A 23,592-nucleotide genomic window follows, 5' to 3' on the forward strand; every position below is an offset into this window, starting at 1 on the left:
TCGTAAAATGATGTAAGAAACTCATATTAATTTCTTATATTACAAATATATAACCAAGGTTTCTATTTTAATTTAATTTTAAGTAAATAGAAATTAATTATAATAAAATTAAATGTAAAATCACGCTGGCAATCCTATACTGATAAATTAAAAAAAAAATAGGGAATTATCTCTGCTGTATATTATAAGTATTCATTATTTCTTTAAATATCAAAAGCCATCGAAATTTGAATTTAAAAAAAGTTATGGACAATTAATAATAATAATTAAATCAAGTACTAATTATTAAATGAATATCAATAATAAAATAATTATCAAATTTCTCCAATTTATGACATTCTTTAAAATTCCAACTTAAAAAAAATTAAAACGATTAATTTAGTCAATAAACAGCTAAAATATTTCAATAATATTATTACATCTTGAAAATTTTAATAAAAATGGCAATTATCTTTATAAGGATGTTAATTTTTGAATCGCAATAGACAATAATAAAAACGATGTCATGAAAAATTGGTGTAAATAGTTTTTTTTTTTAGAATTTCCCCCCTCTACAAGTATAATACCAATTAGATCCATTTTCTAACAGAAATAAAACCCTAAGTTCAAGATCGAAGCATTTTTTATATTGCACACTGTGTTTTTTGACAAATAAAAAAAAAAAACCACGTCATCATAAAACCTGTATATTTATAGCTCTTCTTGAATTTAAACAAGAAAGAAAGAACCTCAGATTCTTACGTTGAATGATTTTGTTCCTGTCCTCATATGAAACATGTCTCAATATTATATAAAAAAATTAAAAAATATTATTTATCTATTAATGAACTTGATTTATATACCTATGTCCTAAATAATAACAATTATATAGTGCAGTAATTATACATATATAATAATTATATAATAATATAAACTTATGGAGAACCCAACTAAAAAATTAGGAAGGGGGTTATTTATTTTATTATGTTTATATACTTTGATTTTATTTTTAATAAAATAAAAAAATATCAGAAAAAATAAGTAGATGGCTTAAACAACCAAATAAGTTTTTATCGTTTTAAATTGTTTGATTCAAGATAAAAGGTTTAGATTAAAGGAAATTAGTGCAAAGGTATTTTACAAGTCAAGATTAATCCCAATACCACTAAGACTAAACCCTACTAGCCTTCAATAGGCACCACAGCATTGATTTCTGATTGAGCAAACATTAATCAATTTACATTTTGGTTGACTATTGAGTATTTGAGTTTATTGTGATTGCGATGCTGTTGAATGTATTTACCGGCGAAATATATTTGACTACAGTTCTACTGAACTATATTATGAGAAAAGCTATAAAAGACAACTCAAATCTTTGTTCAATTTGAGTGCTTATTTTAAATTTCTAAGAGTCATTTGCGGTGATATTCTAATTTATTGTTTAGAAATATGCACGCTATTATTCTTTCGGCTTCCTAATTTAATGATATTGTTTTAAATAAATATCTTATAAAGGTTGTATACCTAACTGCAGTAAAAAATTAGCCGAGTAAATTTTAAGTACCTAACAAGAACATGTATAAAGTTATTGAAAATGTTCAAATAATATGGTATTAACAGCAATAACTAAATTTATTTAATATTATTAAATAATATTTTGTATGATTATAGTCAAAAAATAGTTAAAATTATCTATTTAATAATAATTTATTTTTTGATTGTATATTAGTAGGTACATTATTTTAAATTAAAATAGGGTTTGTACCTATACACTTACATAATATATTGTTAATAATTAATCGTGCTTATACATATTTATATTATAAATTATATTTGTGTAAAATGTAGGTTTATTGAAGTATTTAAGTTACTACGTTATATTAAGTTAGAATAATTGTTTTATAATTGTATATAATATCGTATATTATTATATTATATCGAACCTTAAAAAGTTACATATTTATAAAATTAAATTTGTATTATAAATAATAAACTTATAGTATTTTAATTATTACAATATGAATAGGTATGGTAATTTCAAAAAAATAAAAAAAATGGAAGACTTAACAAACTACTAATTGATTCAACACGAAAAATGTAATTCAACATTATTATGTTTCGAAAAATAATTAACGGCAGCCAAGATAATATATAATTTTGTAAATTATTTATATTTTGTAGTACGAACATAAATTCAATGAACAGTATATTGTATATTAATTCGTGTTACTTTTAATCATACGCATATTCAATATCATCAAATAATGTATTTTTGTGTTTCATAAACATATTATATTCATGAACACTTCATAGTTTAGAGTTAACAGTTGGTTTCGTTCGTATTCTCATTAATCCGTAATATTGTATACCAAAAGCCTAAGTTCGATTATATTGAAGAAAGCTATATTTTTTTGAAGTCTTATAATAATTATTATTTTGTTTACATTTTGACATTAATAAATAAAATAAATATTTTTTTGATTATTTATTTAAATGTCAATGAAAAAAAAAACGTAAATAATTAAATAAATTAAAAAAAAAACATTGTGCAAAAGATTTTATGAATTCAAAATGTGTAGACATTTATAAATTCATTGGACATTGAGTCAATATTAAAATACTATCAAAGTATTAATATATTAATTTATTGGTTAACACTGTAAACACGATACAATTAATGTTGTTTTCTCAATTTATTTAGTTGTTGTGTATTGTTCCGCTCATATTCGTTTTTTTTCACGATGAAATGAAGGATAAGAGCCAAGATGCCAACACGTCGATTGTTAAAATAATAAAATACTTACAACATTAGTAAATAATGTGTAACAGTGATTTTATCATTACTTATCGATTGGTTTTCCCATGATTGATTTTAAAAGTCTTATAAGAGCTGCAATAACGAACAAGTGAAAAAGTCGTGCGTGCATACCCACGCATCAAAGTATCTTAGTATCTTACGTGGTTGTGTTATGTTGGTGATTTGATAAGCATGCTCACACTCATTTATTTTAATATTTAATCATGAATTGTTTTGAATTCTGATTGTTCATTCAAATTTATATTTGTACATATAGTAGCTTTTTAAAAATAAATACCTGTATAGCAATAAATATGGGGATGAATATTCTTAATAAATCACTCTGTATAGTTTCGTTTACTTATATACGTCACTGTCAAAATGGTTGTAACTTGTTTTGACGCGTCTTCACAAATATCTTTAGATGGTCGTATAGTCGTATCGTAATGTGAATCGTATCAGTTGTGTATGTGTGTACAATGGTATGACGAGTAGCGCTTTGCGAAAATTGGATTAGGCGTATGACATATTTGAGTGTTTCTCGGTTTATTGTTTCGCGGTAATGATAAACCGCAATAACAAAATGGTAGCAGCATCATTAAATAGGCATTGTGAAAGCCCGATGAAACGGCGCCGGTGGCGGTACTCTTGGAAGTTTTGCTTTTGAAATACGATGCGCTCATAATATTATAATAATATGTAGATAAATATAAAACACACCATCTGCGAACATATTCTCGAATGGCACAAACGAAAATCGCCACAGCCGTTGCATGTCTCACAATATAATTTCAAAGAAATTTGTGAAGAAATAACGGGGCAAAAACGTGGCCACACACGCCATAACTGCATGTAGAAGAACAGGGTGGTTCGCTCTCTCTATTTATCTCTCTGTCTTTGACTCTCACTGTGTAAATCGTCCCCCGGGTAAGAGAAATGTGTACGATATAAATATATATATATATAAATATAAATATATAATAGTCACCCCTACCCTTCTTCTGCTATACTGCCATGATTGTAGAGAGTATAGTGAGCGTGGCGAGATAAAAATGTGCTACTGACAAATTGAATTTGACGAGGGATTTCGTCGAGACAAAAATAACAAACTTCCCTGTAGTGATGTTTTGTTTCAACCTCTGTCACTGCGGAAATCCGACAAACAGTTAATTTTTAGACTTTTATAATAAAATTGTTGAGTTTTTTAACCGATAAACATGTTGCAGGACAAATACGGCGAACAAATAGAAAACAAAATATCGCTGGCGCTTATTTCGCTGTTTAAACTTAATCGTCGCTGGGCGTCGGCGGCGCCTTCTTGTTTCAACGATACTCTCTTTATATATCATACTAATAACTTCCGCGATCATTTGGAATTAATCCCTTATTCAGCTATTAACGGTTTTTATTAACTTGTGTTTATATTTTAAAGGAAAAACGTGTGGTTAATAAACGAAACCAATAGGCATGGCTTATTATTATTAAAATGACAAACTTGATTAGTTGCAAAAAAAAAATTAATAGTAATCACGTCAAGTGATTAATTGTTTTACCTGAATATGAAGATAAACAAAATTAGAAGTGAAAAAAACACTGCGACATTATCCATTGTACGGAGCATGACAAACAGTTGACGACGTAGGTTTGGCATAAATCGAACAAGTTTCAATATCCTTAATAGTCTAAATGTTCTCAGCACACTTAACCCCGAATTGCCTTCCCGTTGTCCACTAGTGTTTTCGAACGACTGCGTCAATTCCACTATACTAAAAACAAAACGGTTCAAACTAAAAATATGTAGTATTTTATTTTATAATGGTTAGTTGTCGAATAAAATTAACTGCAACAAAGAATAGATACTATTTATTTTATACTTGCTAACAAAAATAAAATTATCTTAAAAAAGTTTAATAATCATGGTTTATTCATTAAACTGGATAATTTGTACAATTCGTACAATCTTTATAAAAATATAGTGCTTTTATTTATTTAAAACTATTATAAACGTATAAATTATTAATTTATTGTATGCTAATTAAAAAAAAAAAGTACGCAACGATAGTAATAAATAAAACAGGTATATTTTAATTAGATAACGAAAACTGATTATTTTTATTGATAAAACAAAGACCAAGCTATACATCAACAATTTTCTACAAAACCTATCAAATCCATCCATTGGTTTATTTTTAATTTATTTAAAACCTATACCATGTTAGTGAAACAGAATGTTGAATTCCATGAAAAAGAAAAGAAATAATTGGATAAAAATTATGCTCAAACAAAATAATTTCAATCAATGTGGTTCATCTCGACGGTTTTTAGTTTTTGATACATAAATAAAAGTCTTCATTTTGATCGATAGATAAGACTACAAAGGAATCCATCTGGTATTATTGGAATTATTATCTTTACATTTCTTTTGTGATAACGATTTTGGTTTGTTCATTGTTATTTTTTTTTTAGATTGTGAACATTAGACAACTGATCGACATAGAGTTCTTCTATTAATCTTATTACGTTTCTATGTATTGATGAACATTAATATAATTTTGAAAAGAACTAATGAACTGTGAATATACCTTAATATGACAATGATTCCATCGAATACGTTGAAACCATTACTGATGTAACCGCACGGCCCCTCGGCGATTACTTTCAAAAACATCTCAGCGGCAAATATCGCAGAAAAAACAATATTGCTATATTCCACAATTACAGTGAGCTCGGTAGGCTAAAAACACATTTTAATAAAATATTAAATTAGTGGTGTAATTATTGCCAATAGTGTAGTCACTAATTGTCATTACACTTATCATATGTATATGACGGCGACCTGTGTAGGCAAATTCATTACCTCCACGTTTAGGACATTAATTTTTCTTTCACTTTAAAAATATTTGGCTTTAACTATTTTTAATTATTATACTATGCACTCTTATTAAATTATAATAATAGTTACAACTTACAACAATTTGTATTCTTTATAGTTAGCGATTTGAATCATACAATGAGTCTCTGACATATTAATCGTGATAGTAAAAATGAATATTTTATTAAAACTTCTTTTTTAAATGTTCATTTATACTTTTTTTTACTAGATTTTAACTTTTCATTCATGCATTTACTTTTAGTTATTATTATTAAATTATATGATTAAAACAATAAGTACAGAACAGAAAAACTAATTAAAAAAGATATTGCAACCGAAAAAAATTAAGCCCACAATATTATAGTTAAAAATTTGCTATTAAAGTAAAATAAAAACTAAAAATATTCAAGAGTATACAAAAACACAATTCTTTTAATTGAGTCTAATATTTTACATAGAACTATATTGAATAATTTAGTTTTTGTTAGTTATTATGCAGGTAACTTAATGTTTTTATATTTAAATAATTAGTTTTGTGATATTATAAACTAAATATAAATAATATATTATTTTATTTCTATATAATATTATATTATTATTATTATAATACTTAAAAGTTATAGGTCGAAATTATGATATCGATTACAAGCGTTTTTGAGAAGTATAAAAATTGCGTATGTTGACGCATGTGTGGTGTAATGACGTGTAATGATGAGGGCAAAAAAATAAAAATAAAGTATTATAAAATAAATAAATAATAATGTAAAAGTAAATCGTTTTGTTCCGCGTTTACCTGATTGTGGTACTCTATGCCCATGCTGAGCGTGTTGATAAGTATTGCTAACAAAATGCACTGCTGGAACCGTCTGTGGTTGACAAGGAGCTTTATACACTCTCTCAACAGGGAACAACCCACCAGACAATAAATCTGAAGGCAACCCACCGCGTCGGTGAGGCACGCTTTGTTTTTACTCTCCAAATGGTCATTGTCCATCATCAGTTCACCATCCGATTGCCTGTCCATCTGTTGGTTGGGGGAAGGAGGAGGGAGAAAATTATGATAAGTACATGGTCGATAAAAATATTAATGCCGTTATTATTATTATTATGTCGTTTGGATACACGGCCCCCGTAAACTGTTCCGAGACGTTTGATATCGGGACAGATTAGGTAATATTTATTAACTTACAAGCGCGTGACGTTTCGTTCTATTGTTGTTTCTGTGGTTGTTGTTGTTATTGTTATGGATGTTGCTGTTGTTGGTGGTGCGGTTCACATTTTGCACGATGGTTGCCACGGACGAGCTTCCAGTCTTGCCGAGTGCCTTTAGCAGCGATGTAAGAGCTGATTGTCCAGTGGGCAATGCTGCCGACAGGGCACCGCTGATAGCTAAAAGTTCCTGGCACGTCATGTCCTGCTCGTCGGAGTCCGCCACGGCGTTATTCTATAACACCAGATTATCGTAATTATTATAAATGTACATTTACATGCACAATATACGGTCATTGTTTCTATAGTTATAATACACGTATATTAGTGCTGGGTGGGTGCCAACCCGTTCACTAAGTTTGTGCTCGGAAAAAATGATTTATCTAATTAAAGTGTTCGAATTACGATTTTGTAATATTGTTATAGTATTAAAAAGATCCTGCAGTTATTTTGATTTATAGTGCTTTTTGGGTTTACATAAATTAAAAATAGAATAACAACAATTAAATGTTAAAATCTGTCATAGTCAATTTATGGAGCCAATTTATGTAAATTATTTAAAAGTTAAAATTATTAATATTGTTATAAAGTATTATGAATTTCATATAGTTTAAGAAATTAAGAAACATATTTTAGGTCAAAGGCGTGTAGATGAGTATAAAATATTGTTGATTAGGTGTGAGGACCAACACTTTGGGACCATAGGCGTAACTAGACCTTAATGCTAGAGGCTCTATCGCTCCCACTCATGTTAAATAAATCGTTAAAATTAAAATATTGTTTAATTATAATAGTGTGTGTATGACATATTTTGTTGAGTGTATAAAACAAATGATTAAAAAGTGGTACTGCGGTAATTAAATGATTAAAATATTATTAAGTATTATTTTTGATACAAGTCTAATTTTCTTAAAAAATAAGTGAAATCTAAAGGTTTTTTAAAGGTAAAATTATAATAAATATACTAGTTATTACAGTTTAAGCATCCGCTCAGTATTAGAAAATGTATTTAAAATATTTTCTTTATATAAACATTTGAAAAACCTCTTTCAATAGATACGATAGAAAACTTTGAGAAGCGATTTAGTAACATAATTGATCTTATGTCAGTATTTATGCAATGAATTTCTGAAAATGTTCTTTCACAAAATGCGGAACTTTTTGAGACAGAAAGTGCTAAATGTAGCATATTATTTAAATTTGAAAATTTAAATAATTAAATAGTTTTTAATTTAAATTTAAAAATTAATCACTGTTGGTGTGACTGGGTGGGGGGGAGCTAAAATCAAAATTGGAGGCTTAACCTCCCCAAGCCCCCTTGTTACGTTTATGTTTGAAACTGATATGGGTACTTAAAATAATATATTTGTATTATTAGTAATATGAGGATACGTCTACTACTACACTCATGCTATATTGCTACATAATACATAGGTACATGCAAAAGGGTTCTATAAACTGCTGTAGTTAATAAATACATACAATGAGTTATTAAAATTATGATGAAAATGCCAATAACAGTATATTTTTGGTATCAAAGTCGTGTTTGCTATTTTAAAATGGTTACATTATTAATTTCATGCATTTTCGTTTTATTTATTTTATTTTATACGTGCATGCAAATTTTTCGATATTTGATAGATGGGTTTCATAATTATAATATTATATCGTATTTTATGTACTGCAGCTATTACACGATGAACGATATCGATGCGACTCGAGACTCAAGAGTGGCGGTGGTCAAAACCGAGTTTATCCAATTACATCAAAGTTACAAAAAGTAACAAAGTCGTTGGTGTTTACGGAGTCTTGTCACGTATAGTCAACAATGTTAAACGAGCCGTGCGCGCGGAACTCGTCTCCATCACAACAAACACCACTCTTCAACACCTAATACGCCAATGTTTATATATATTATATATTAAATTATAAATATTATATAAATAAACGAATTTGTAAACTATATACAAAGTGATTCATCAATCATGCTCAACTGCATTTTTTTTCTTAAAAATTAAATTTATTCAAATTCTGAATTTTTGAAACTTTTAGTTTTTATATTTAAGGACAATATTTTATTATTATTAAATTTTTTTATACCTGCAAAAGAATATGTTGTGGTGATATTAATTTTTTCTATTGTTAATTAGAACATTTTTTTGAAAATGATTATAAGTATCTAGTATCTACATTGAAATTATAACGAATAATTTTCGAGCTATTTAACTTCGTGTACCAAAAATAATAATTCTCTAAGTACTCTATGATTATAGTTTTGGGAGATATGAGGTCTTTGATGATTTATAAAAATTGTTAATCAATTGACAATTACAGAAAAAAAGGTTAGAAAAACGAAGTTAGTATTGAAATAAGATTTAAACAGTATACAAATCTTAATAATTGATAATATCATCTTTACATGTACTTAAATGTTCTAAAAAGTTAAGGTTTGAATATGTTTATCATTAAAGGAAAACATTTGGGGTAACCATGCTTGGTGAATTATCCTGTATAATGTATGATTTAGGGAAGGATGGTATTGTTTGCGGCATTTATGGATTTTCTAATTATAACATACGTAGGTACTCATAAGATTCAAACAAAAGTATTTTTTTTTTTTAATATCATATCAATAGTTTTTTTTGGGAGGGGGGAATAATGGCATACATTGTTTTCTTGTGATCATTTTGGCATTTCACATTTTGAAAAGAAAATTATCATAATATTATTTCACGGTTGAACAATATTAAACGTATGTTATACATTAACGACTACCAAGATTTCCCTAGAGTACAGAAATATAACACGTTTAATTTTTAACCAGCTTTCGGTGAGCAATATATTAATAATTCCTTCGAAAACTTACGCTTAGTTCTGCGGAGAGTGAAAAAAAAAACATTGGTCGATTACAATAAAATATACAACGCAGTTCTTGTAATAACATATTAATAATATGATAGCGTTGTTCGTGCGGCGGTAACGCGAAAACTATATCATCGGCGATTACGAACAGTGTGCATAATATTGTTATAAACGTATATCGTTAAGGTGAATTACAAAAATACATACTACGCTATGAGATAAGGTTCACGCGGAAGCGCTGTACAATTATAAACTTGTGGTGTCGCCGTCACGAGCCCCGTGAACGGTGTGCCAGACGCATAATAGCTATTGCGGTTAACACTATTTCGTTATCGTCAATATTATTCGCGGCGGTCGAACCGGATGCGCGCGCGTTATATAATATGGTACAACAATAATATTATTAATAATAATATCATGATACATCACACGGAAACGAGTACAGTCGAAAAACGGTTTTAAAAAGTCCGGCTTCTCACGTCGGCGGCGGCTTCTTGAAGTCGACGTTTTTACGTGTTTCTTATTGTGCTCCTCGTCTTTCGTTCGGTACGCCGCACGTTATACCGTGGTAGTTGTCTACGACCATTTTCAGTATATACAACACACGGGTACCACCACCACCACGATACACAAACGATATATATGTTATTACGATATTTATACCGCAGTTGCAGTCGTGCGTACGTGCGTGAGCTTACAAGTTTTGGTAAATACAGTGCACGTGTGTGTGTGTGTGTATGTGTGTGTTGGTGTGTGTGCGCGCGCGCGTCAATGAGAGTGTGGTATTTGCGGTTCTGTGATTTACCAGTGCTACTATGGTGGTATTGACGGAGGAAGACGTGTTCCACGCTGTCCCATCGACCGTCTGCGTCGTCTTCTCGGTCGAACAAAGTGCGACGTTTGCCGAGGCGGCGGCGGTGGAGGCAGTGGACGTCGTTACCGCGGCGGACGAAGTGCCGGCATCGGCGGCGGCAGCTGCAGCGGCAGCAGCGGCGGCAGCGGCGGCGGCGGCGGCGGTAGTGGTGGGACCACTCCTGGTAATTAGTTCGTCGCTGAAAGCCACTACGACGCTCCGTCTCCTTGACACGATTCCGCCGTTGCTGGATGTCGACCCCGGACTTAGAAGGTTCCCGCTCTAGAAAAGGAGCAACGGTGGGAAAAATTAAAAAGAAAAAAAACCCTAATTTTTTATTCGGGTCAAGTGTGTCGTCGCTCGTCACCACTCCTCCTCCTCCCCACCCCATCCCTCTGTATCAAAACGTCGAGGGGCGTTGCAGGAAAACACATAAATAATTACACACACACACACACACACACACACACACACACACACACACATACATACATAGTTTAGGTTAGGTTTATAATATGTATGTGATTTGTACGGCTACTGTCCATCATAATATCCCGTCACTGTCGCCGTACATATTATTATTGTTGTACAATATATAATATAATATTATATTGTATGCGAAACCACCACCGACACACGTCACATCACTCTCCGTCTTTCACTTTCTCTCTCACTCACTCTCTCTCTCTCTCTCTCATCAACACTCACACACGCACGCAATTATTATTTCGGTATATATACTTGAATATTATTACTATTGTAGGAATATCGTTTTTATGATATTTTAGTACCTACAAATTATTATAACAATAATATTATGTTACCGCGTATTCTATTATGTACTTGGCAGTATAGAGACATAACGTTGAATCTATTTATAATATATTATATAGTATTATGATACGTTTATAAAATATATACATATTAATATTATACGCTTATCAAAACCCTTGTTATACCTGAGGGGAAAAGCATTTAAATACGTTTTTTTTTTTTCTATAGATATTTGGAAAAATACAATCTGTATAAGTATTTACAATACGTATGTTTGATTAACAGAGAACCATTCACTCGATAAGAAACCTCCCTTCGGAGGCACTCCTAAAATATTTCAGATATTTTTCAATACTTACTAGTTACTTGTGTGTGCGAGCTCTTGAAAACCGGAATTTGTAAATAACTATTTTTTTTTTGGTAAAATATGGCATATAATTTTAAAATATTATATCGATAAAATATTTTTAAATTCAGGCGCGAAAGTCAACTAACAAAATCTCCATGTAATTAGCCATACAAGTAGTAGTAGGTATCTGGTTCTTAGTATCTATCTTATATTTTTAATATTATGATATTATACATTAAGAATTTAAAATGTATTTGAAGCACAACAATTGTATTTATATACTCAAAAAGTATGCCTTTAGAGGTAATATATTTGTATAACCTTGTACGTGCGGTTCATGCGATAACTACATAACATGTAAAGACCGACTAGCGACGACTACTATATAGTGATATGTATTATCAGTGAATAATAATATTACGTAAATACTCTGTCTTAACTACGTTTTAAAATTTTCTACGACAAAATACGACGACGATAGCGTTTATATGTCGTGTCTATAGCTCTTACAATGGTTGATATGTGTACGAATCAATCGGCACTAAGACATCTCGATGGCGTCACGGAGTTGGTTAAAAAAAAAAAACAAAGAAATTCGGCCGCAAAATCATATTTGTGCGTACAAACTGTTTATATTTAATTTAATGTGTACGTAATATTCGATTATATTATTTTAGACGTGACGCGTTGTTATTAATTATTATTATTATTGTTACCATCGATGTTGATAAATTGTGCGCATTATCGGAAAATGGTGTGCGTTATCGGTAAATCGTGTTACGCGATCGTTTCCACTGTTCGTTTGCAAATGCATGTTATTTATCGTATATAATATATTCAGACGTTTAACGCAATACAAAAGAACACAATCTTACGAAATGTTTCGAAATAGCTGAATAAAGAATATATTTTATTTTATTAGTTTTACATAAGTTACGTTTTGCAAACGATGTAGTACAATAAATATTACATGAGCTTGGCATTTTGAAAACTTTGTTGTAAATAAATTCCAAATTATTAGTTCAAGTTTAGATTCAATGAGTAGGTACCTAAAGTAAAGAGTTTCAAGCATTCGCGTAGTATATTATTGTTTAAATATTTAATTAACTCCGAGGCCCATAAAAATGATAATGATACGATAAAAGATAAAATAATTAATATTTAAAAAAGGGATGCAATTAAAAATATTTAATGGTTAGCAGTAAGTATTATAATTACGTTTCATTACTTACCGAATCGATTTGAGCGTTATCCATAAACCGGAGCATTGGCTGAGACGATTCTTCATCGCCATTTTTTGCACCATTTCCGTACTTATTATCGTTTGTTTCTATAAAATTAACTGTTTTATGTTTTTATTAATATTTTTCGATAGTGTTTAAAAAAATTTTTAAATTGATTTATTAATCCTTTTTTTTGTTTCGCACAAGTTTGTCAGTTTCTGAGTAACGTTTTGGGTCTCAAGAGACAAATTGGTTGGGTGTGAAACTTTCGTATATTAATCAATGTTTGTATAGAACAACTTTATTTATACCGTTTTCCTAATTTAAGTCTGGCTAAAAGTTTGATCATTTTATAAGGTACCTATAATAATGTTTCTTTTTTAATATCGAAGTATTCTTGGAGCATGTATCATACAAAAACATTTTAACACGAGAGTAGTTTATGAAAGCAGATTAAAAGCTTTAAAAAATATTAAACTTGTTTCATACGAAAAATGATAAAATATATTTGGAAAACGTACGACCGTCAACCACATTAAAATTATTGTTTTACTGAAAAAGTGAAAAATGTTCTATAGTATGTGTATCGAATTATATTTTTTAGATGAACATTGAACGGTTCTAGATACATATTATTATTGTAAAATGACATAGTAATTTTGTAAGTATTTAATAGAATTTTGCAATTAATTCATTTCTGATGACTTAAGTACTGTGGTACTTCTGTTTTAATCTAAGTTTACATTTATTTTATTTTTACTTGAATAATTTTATCGGTGAACACAATTTTTCTTAGAGAAATAGAACTAAAAAAAAAAATATCTAGGTATAGTTTAAATAACTATAGGAATTATAAAAAATAATATACAGAAAAATCTAAATTTGGTTTAATTTTAAGTAAATACGGTGATCACCATTATTCTGTATATTTATTATCTTTTGAAATTCAATTACGCGTAAAACACTTTTACATTTTTTTCGATGGCGCGGCGGTATGGCGGCTTGTATTGTCTACTGATCATGCAGAATATATAAAAAGAAAAAAGAAATCTACTGGTATATTTTTTAACCAACAAAAAAACTATTGTTGAAACAAGAGTAACAAAAAAATGAACGGGATTAGATTTTGAAAAAAAAAACTTCCTCGTTCATATCATTATTATATTCTAGCAGTGTAATTTATTTTCACGAGATAATAATTTATGATGCTGATGGTAACTGCAATATTTAAATATATTACAACGGTCGGCGATGATAATTTTATAGCATTAGTGATTAGTTATAATTTTATAACTAACAAAATATTGACGTCGCAATGCGATTGTGATAGTTACTGCAAGATCGCGCAAATACAAATTTATGAAGGCTCATCGACTTTGCGCGTCCATTATCTCGCCATTGCCGCCGCCGCCGTCGTTCTTATTATCATCGGCAGGTACCCACTACCCATCATATACTATCTATTATTGTTGTTATCATTCATATCGCCCAGAGACGACGTCGCGTATTTTTTCCCTTACCGTTTTTGTCGTTGTTATTAGTGTTGAGCGATAGGAGCGCGACGGTGGTGGCGTTCTGCCGCTGCGCCTTCTCCTCCCTTTCGGTTTGCCGTCGCAGCATCCACACCCGATACTTTTTGATCAGTTTCCGCTTGCCTCGCCTCCACAGATGAGCGACGTACCTGTCACACGCACACACAAAGTGACATTTTTAGATCATTAATATTCGCACGCAGGCTGTGAACGAGTTGGGCGGGAACGGCGCTCCGAACAGGCAGACGTGTATGAGGGGCGGGTAGGTGAGTGGGTTATGCGTTGTGGATGGGTGTTGGCAAGGGGGGCAGAGTGGCTAGGTAAAATGGTAGTAATCGACGGAGGAGAGCAGTGATCAACGGCGGAGGGTGGTGATCGACCGGTGAGCGGAAGGGATCGACTGTGGCGTCGTCCTAAGCGGAGTATCACGCTAGCGGTGGCAGAGGTGACGGTGACGTGAGTGGTCAGGGGGTGAAATGTAAATTAATGAATTGCTCTCGCAACTGGTGTGGCTCCCTCTCGACTCTCTCACCCTTATGGCCTTATATTGGTGTAATGTACACTGAGAGCCCAACCATCGACGCACACGGTGCTTACAATAATAATAATAATATTAACCAATATTATAGTAAATATTATTTCTGTCACACGTATAATATTGGTGTACATGCACTACACCTGCGAACTCACGGCGTGTTTCGTTTCTTACAGACGCTGCCACCCGCAGTCCAACATAAGATCTACGATAAATTACATTTTTAATTTAATATATTATAAACGAACGGGGATATTATGTAGTAATTCGGGTTCAGTAATTTTCGTTTTTTCAAAATAATTTACATTTTTTGTAGTTATGCATATGAACATAATATTGTGATAATCAATTCAAATGTATAAAATGTTTTAATGTTTAAACAGAGTACTAAAAATGTCTTCAAATACTTAAAGAAAATATAATGATATATAGTTTGTCATGTGTCATGCCAATAAGATTAAGTCATATTTAATTATTTTATTTATAATTTAAAATAATACTGTCTAGTACAATTTAACGTTTAATTAAGGACCGTAAGGGGCTTGCTTACAATCTACTCAGAATTAGGTTTTTGATAAAGTGTATTTTTGACATACTTATAATGAAATATCTATGTCCTTCAATATAAGAAATTTTGTGGATATGTGTTTTCGTAAGCACATATTATTTCTTTAAAATTTGCATTAATTCACTCATTCATATAAAATAAAGACTGTAAACCAGTATTATATTGTTAAACCTGTTTTTTGTCCAAAATTGTAAACTTATAATTTTGCTTACAATATTATACAAACTAGTAGGTGCAATAAACTATTTTTATACATAGCTATATATGAATAATAAAATACTGTATTAATTAATTAGAAGTTGTTTTATGGATAAGTCAGAGTCATCAACAAAATATTCTAAGAAATTAAGCAACCTTTTTTATACTACGTTCTCACACACAATATTCTATTTGAACACATATTGATACTATATTACGTTACCTATATATTATATTTTATTATAGTCTTGGCAAACGTAAATTTAATGTTGACGTTTAAACAATGGATTTTAATAACAAAATAACCTACCATAATGGTCTATACGTCTACACTATTTTGTTCGTGTAGGAGCCTTTGTAACATTGTGTAATACACCGCTTATTATTAGTATAACATATTTTTTATATCGCTTTCCAAATAACTATGTAGGCTTTTGTTTTTATAGTTGACATTTTGAAATATACCTATACTTGTACTTACACGTAAGATCATATTCACGCATCACAACTCTAGAAGAATCTACGTGCTTGAAATTCCAAAATAACGATCAACCACCACAGATATTAGAGTATTTTCATTGTACGATAATTATGTAGGTATGACTTTTTTTTTTAAACTTATTTAAACTAGTATAATGATAAACGTACTTTTTAAGACCAATGAATTTAACTGCAATGACTTAAATTTTATTATGGTATACCCATATGAAATGTATGTATATATTTTTATCATGATGTCTTCTACGTTACTTACTATAGTGTCTTAATTCCGTGTAGTTAGATAGTTCAACGTAAGAAATAATTTGTTTAATAAATAAAGGTCTTAGTCGTTTTCTCAAAAGTCAATTTTTCCTTATATTCTTTTGTAAATTAGTTAATTTTAATGCACCAGTGTATGTCCATTGGATATTGTCCAATCATGTTATCATGTTTTACTGTCTTATTTTTTTTATTATTTATGTATCTTTGTGTGTTCATTTATTTTATCAAGTATATAAAATATTAACTTATTGAGTGATCATTTTAATGCATAACATTCATTATTTTGAAAATGATTAATACTTTCTATTAATAAATACATTTTTTAAATAATTTGAATTCAGTATTATAAAACTATATTTAAAAAAAATAAAATATATTTTTTCCGGGTATTGTGATAAATAAAAATTGAATTTTTAATACAATTTTAGTTTATTAGTTATAATTATTTAAAGTTTAAATTATCGAGGGGAGGAGGTTTTACAAGAGAGTATCTTGTAAAACGTTAATTCACTTTTAATCTTATCTAAACTTTAGGTACTATTATAACTAATTAAGTTTGGATTTTTATATAAAATACACTTATAATATTAAATTGACAAAAAAAAAAAAAAATACTTCATATGTAAAATAATACATACAAATTTATTTTTCACCAATATTAATTATTAATTTTTTATTTTATATATTTTAATAGGTAGTAAGTTGTATTATATGATGTACAAATGCTTGATAATTCTTTATACATATAATTATTGTAAACGCATTGTCGTTGTGATTTTTATCTTTTTTACTACAATTTCATTCAAAATTGAATTAAACTGTGTTACAAATTTATAAAAATAAAAAAAAATATTTGTTTATAATAACTATATTTTTACAATTCAAAAATCACCAAATTTTACAAAACGCTAATAAGCTTGAGTAGCTCAAAATTTGGTTTCTAAACATTACATTTTTAAATTATTGCGAAAAGTTTTTGATTTGGAATAGGAAATTAAATCTGTTTTCACTCATAAGTAGTAAAAACTAACAAAAAAATAACCAATAATAACCATAATAAAAGATTTTTTTGATTGTTGTTTTTAATTTATTCAAAATTATTTAAACTATATTGTCAAACACGTTAATAGTTAATAAAATGACGAATGCCTTACGTCAAAATTATCCATTTGTATAAAAATTAATTGAAATTATATGCTCATACCTCATACTTTTAAAAACTCAATTTGTTTAGAAACAATTTAAAATATATATATTGTTGAAATAAAATAAATTTATTCTCTTTCAATATTATCAAAATATGTAATTAATACCTATATATATATATATAGAAATACCACACTTTCGTTACGCTGGAATATTATATATATTTAGTATACATTTATAATTTATATCCGATGATTTTTTTCTAAAAACTATGACACTATTTATCTAAGTATTCATATTTATTTATTTATTATACAATATACATATAAAATAACCCATATACTCAGTTAAAGTTTGTTTTGCAAAATAAATCTTTGTTCATCACTATAAATCATAAAGTAATTAATAATTTATTGACGTTTACCTATTCTAATGTGTTTTTTCATTTGAAATATTCAAAACACTAGACTTTTTTGCCAACAAATTTTACGTTTATCATATTTTTAGATTTTTTTTTTATTCCCAGAGTTTTACACAATCTGTGAATAATATATTATGTAAAAATACGAGTATATAAATTCAAGCTTTATTTTTATTTATAAAAGAAATAGTTAAGAATTTTCACTCTGTTTTAATTATAACGTTATAATACGATTGAGCATTCCTAGCTTTAAATTAAAAAACGGATTCGCAAGTCGTAACATTGTAAACGTTCGGCGCCTTTTTCTAAATTTAAATATCGATTTTTGTATACATATTTTATACCATTTTTGGTTTTTGATATTTCTGAGAATGAAATATTTCACACTAGTAGGAGAAAACCTTAACACATTATGATGACTTATTCAAAACTGCACTACCAGTACAACAGAAGTGTAGTACAATTCACACGGGTAAAAAAACTGCATTAATTTACCGATGGAATGTTTGAAGTGGAATTCTTTGCTTATTCGTCACTCAAATACTCAATATGCCATTTCTACCAATACGCTTAACACCTAGTGAGAACCAAAATAAAACCCTCGAAATACAGAAAATATACGATTTACAATTCATCAACAAGATACACATTAATTGTAAGCAAATATTGTTGGCGTTGTTATTATTTTTCGACAAACCACTACGAATACGCCTCTCGGGAGAGTAATATATAGAAGTGATGATATAGAATATTATATATATGTTGACAATTGTTATTACTTATTTCGTTGTATATTATAATATACACATTATACATAGATGTTATTTGTATGTTGTTAAAAATGTACAAACAAGTAGGTACACAAGTTTTTTTTTACTTTTATAGTGGAACAAAAACTTGTATCCGTAGTTATTGTATACGAGCTCAATACCTATATTGTTTTTTTTTACGTATTTTCTAGCAGAAATAAATAATATAAAAACCATTATAATCTAGAATTTAATTTTTTTGGATAAATAGAAGTTACGTTTACTTCGAATTTTTAATTTTTACCGACTAGAAATAATAAATATACAAATGAACATTTAATGTTATACGTTAGGCAAAATTTATTCATGCAAAATTGTTTCTCTATGGAATTCCGAAGTTAAAATATAAAGTAGGTAATTATTCTAGTAATATTTAGTAATTATTTATTTTCTCCTAAATAGGAATGTGATTATTTAAGGTCAGGTAAATGAAATTGATTTGACTTTCATTAAAACGTTTTCAATGAGCGTATTATAATTGTAAACCCATATTTATATCTCTCTTTTCTCTATATACCAATCTTCTGACATCTTATATACCACTGATCCTTTGGAAAATTCTGCTATTAATCTGATAACTTTTTTCTCAATTAATTTAGATTGTGTGGTTTAATCTGTATACTATACATATATATATCAAAACTTCCGAAATTTAATTATTGAATCTTATTTTTATGTTTTCACATACAATTTATTTACAACTATACTTGTATTGTATTATTTAAACAAAATGATAATTTTCAATAACCGACAATTTTAAGTAATAAAATAAACCCATATTGTATATTATATTAAATTAAATTAATTTAAAATTAAAAAAAAAAAAATTAATAGGTATTTGAACGCTGTAAAACAAAAAAAACGTATTTCACTAAGTATCTATGGGTTATTATAGGGATAACTACCTACACCTATAACTATAGATTGTATGACTGTTAGTAGTATATTTTTGTCTTTTTCATATTATATAATAATTAATTTTCATTTACAGATGAATCTCAAAATAATTAAAATATAAGGCATATTTTTATACTTAAAGTTAAGACTTATACATTTAAAACACATATTGAATATTTCAGAATAGCAAAATAATCTTATTATAAAGTAATCAAACATCGTAAATGGAATGTGTACGACGCAAATCGATCAAATTGTAATAATAATTAACGACTGCATGTAAATACTCACGAGTCATGGATAAATTTGTTTATTATGTTTTTAATTTAAGTTAAATATAAATCAGAACAAATAATTTAAGAATGTGAAAAATGTATACGTATTTGCCAACGAACACACTGATCATCGTATAGTATGAAAAAATATTGTGCTCGCAAATTGGCTTGTATTGTTAGACCCGATTAATGTTTCAACCCAAAAAAATATTGTTTAAATAGTCCTCTAAATTAATATCACACTCATTAAGTACATCATCATTTGAAATTTGTAATGCTTTGTTTGTATGTATTATAATTTACTTATAGTATAACACTTTTATGAATTTAAGCAAAAGAAAAGTTCCAGCTAGGTAATTCTAGGTAATTCTCATTCATTAGAGCGTTGCACACCGATAAACGTGTTACGTGTTTACCTTAAAGATTAGTGTTTATTTGGCTACATTATATTCTTGTATAATCATTAGACCCGAATACAAAATTATGTTAATAATGCGCCAACACGTAATTTTACTACACAGATGCGTATCTAAGACTATCCTATTAAAGTTTTTATCCCTTATTAAGCAAGTAAAATTATGTAATGCGGATGTTCAAGTTTTCTAATAAATTTTTTTATTCCTTAATTTCCAGATAAAATTGAAATATTTAGAATGCATTTATGATGTGAGCTCGCAAATATATATTGAAGTTATTTTTAATAAAAAAAATTAAAATTAAATAGTCTCTGTTGGTTTTTGTTTGGTTAGGTACGTATATATGACTATTGGCATTATTCTATGCGTGAACTTCTTGGAAAAAGACTCGAAAATGCACTTCTGGCCGTTAATTGAACTAAAACATCTAGGTCATCGTTCGATTGCTCTACCACTAAATATACTCGGTTCCCTGTAGGCATACTTTATTTTCTGATTTCCGGATTGTTTAAATTAAATGAATTGCTTGACAGCTGGCATATAATACAACAGTTGAGTATCATATATATCTACAAACCTATCAATTTTAATTTATACTGATAAATATATAACATTTATTATATTTTATTACTGATATTTTTTGACTAAATTGTTGTTAGACATATTTTTACGTAGTTATAGTTGGTAATCAAATAACAAAAATTGTATTTTACGTAAAAAGTTTATAATTATATATATTTATCGATTTTTACTAGAACATGCCATATAAGTTACTGTGTACTGTTAGCACCAGGCGTACACCAAATCTAAATTTTTGGCTTTTCGGGCTAGACTACAAATCCTATGGCCTAATGCCAAGGGTCGATGGATGCGTAGATGCGTTAAGTCTCAATAGGATATTGGATGTAATTAAAACTCTTAAATTGCAATACAATTTATTGATGCCTGTTGTTAAAATGTACACGAACAGCAATATTTGATTGCTTTATGATAACTAGATAATTAATTCTCTTATGGTTAACAATAAAAAAAAAAATGATATTACTAAATTATTTGCTTTTAAAGAAGTTTTATGGTAAATTTCTACCAAAAATATAATTATAATTTATGAGGTGATTATTACGTTTACTGAGTAGAAAAATCAGAAAAATTTGACAAAGAATTACCAAAAAATATAAATTTATTTTAAAAATGTTAACTGTATTAAAATTTTTAGATACCCACGTTATGTAAATTTAAAATTTGTTATTAGTTTTGAAATAAATTGTTAAAAAATATTGACTTTTAACTAATATCGTAACCGTTTATAGTCAAATACGATTAATATGAGTGTACATAATATTAATTAACAAACGTTTAGTTTTTTAATATAGACTATTTAAATATTATTCCTTAGGAAATTTGGATGTACTATGCTTAAGCTGCTAATTTAGATTCGAATGACTTTGGCTGTGACAAATACTCGTGTAAAGCTTTAAAAAGACTATTATTTATTTTGGCTATGGTCCATTCACTAGTAAATCGAGCTTAAAATAAAACGTTTACACACTTTATTCTCATGTGGCAAATAAACGAATAAAGTTCAAAAGAAAACTTTTGGGACATGTAATGCATACTCCTTCGAAGTTACTGTAACGTTTTTTTTTTTGGCCAATTTAGAATCCGATAGTATATGTGTCAATTGTAGTAATGATGGCTTTCACCAGTTTATTATTTGTCGACTAATGTTGAACGAACTCTTTTAAAATTTATATGAGTGACTATTATGATTTATTTATCAATATAATATAATTAACCTATTATGTCAACTATAATATATTTAAAACTAATATTATGATTGTATCCTTAAATAATCCATTTTAAAATGTATACCATCATCATATTTATTTTAAAAACATCAATTGAAATAATTACGTTTGTTCGTAAAAAAACATTAAAGCAGTCTTAACTTCATCAATGGAAAAATGACGTTTGAATTCTTATCGAAAAATATTTAACGGAAACGGATGAAACTAATTTGTAAATAATATGCGTATTATGTACCTATACAATGGCCAGTTAAATCCTTTGTTATTCGATAACCACGAATCGATTTAATATAAGAAATATTACCAACGTTTTAGATAGGTAAAAAAAATAATACGAGAAAATTACAATTTTTTATTTTTTTAATGAGATTTAAAAATATAAAATATATTGGTACACGGATATTGATCTAATATTGCTACTTGAATTCAAATGTTTTAAAAACTTTTGCTTCACAAAAAGTTTTATTAAAAGCTATATTAAGTAGGTAGTATTAGAAACTTGATACTATATATTTTTATTTTTACAGCTTCAGGGTTTCTTAAAAGTAATAAATAAGAGTAGCCGTTAAAATATTTATTAATATATATCTGTATTTGAATAAAAAGTTTGATTTAATTTATTTTTATATACCATTTTGATATTCCACGAGTAAAATATTCAATCTGCAAACTTTATGGAGTGTGATAATTATAAAAATTCAAACATTTTTTCTATATCATTGTTAATATACCGACTAAATCAATGTAAAGTAATAGATTAAAAAAAGTCTATAGAAATGTTACAAAAAAAAAAAAACATTGAATAATCGAATTAAAAGATTTAAATATTTGTGTGGATATTATTATTAAGTATATTATACTAAGAAAACAAAATAAATTCGGATCCTAAATACAAACTTGAATAAATATCTACAGTTTATTAACAAAATATAGATACAATAGACTTATCTCAAGTAATGTAAAAATTAAACAATGTTTAATTAAAATTATTAATCGAAAACTATTTAAACGGCTGTAATTCGAGACATGAATGTGTTATGATATTACGCTCAAAATAATTGATTAAATTAGACTTAAATAAATTAATAACACTGAACGGTAAAAACAGATTAACTAGAATAAACAAGACAATATTATCAGTAAATTTTCCGATAACCAATTGACTATCTACACTAATTTACAGTATAACATTTACAATATATTCATAAAAATATATCAATAAAATAGATATTATTGAAGTAATATGAGATAATGAAGAATTATTTTTCTAAATAATGACAGGCGTACTCATTTCTATCTTTACAGCG

At 28.2% G+C, this 23,592-nt stretch overlaps 1 protein-coding gene across 2 annotated transcripts in view; it reads right to left on the reverse strand.

Moving 5' to 3' along the window:
* Window positions 1–23,592, reverse strand: part of LOC132920321 (voltage-dependent T-type calcium channel subunit alpha-1H) — a 236,979-nt gene that overhangs the window by 36,011 nt on the left and 177,376 nt on the right. For both annotated transcript variants that reach the window (XM_060982614.1, XM_060982615.1), the window contains exons 10-16: window positions 14,439–14,599; window positions 12,928–13,037; window positions 10,525–10,854; window positions 6,838–7,092; window positions 6,442–6,672; window positions 5,359–5,510; window positions 4,330–4,542 (exon numbers count right to left, since the gene is read on the reverse strand). In XM_060982614.1, coding sequence (XP_060838597.1) covers window positions 4,330–4,542; window positions 5,359–5,510; window positions 6,442–6,672; window positions 6,838–7,092; window positions 10,525–10,854; window positions 12,928–13,037; window positions 14,439–14,599 — 1,452 coding nt within the window. The remainder of the gene's footprint in view (window positions 1–4,329; window positions 4,543–5,358; window positions 5,511–6,441; window positions 6,673–6,837; window positions 7,093–10,524; window positions 10,855–12,927; window positions 13,038–14,438; window positions 14,600–23,592) is intronic.

This window comes from Rhopalosiphum padi, chromosome 2, assembly GCF_020882245.1.
Source record: "Rhopalosiphum padi isolate XX-2018 chromosome 2, ASM2088224v1, whole genome shotgun sequence".
NCBI classification, from domain to species: Eukaryota; Metazoa; Arthropoda; class Insecta; order Hemiptera; family Aphididae; genus Rhopalosiphum; species Rhopalosiphum padi.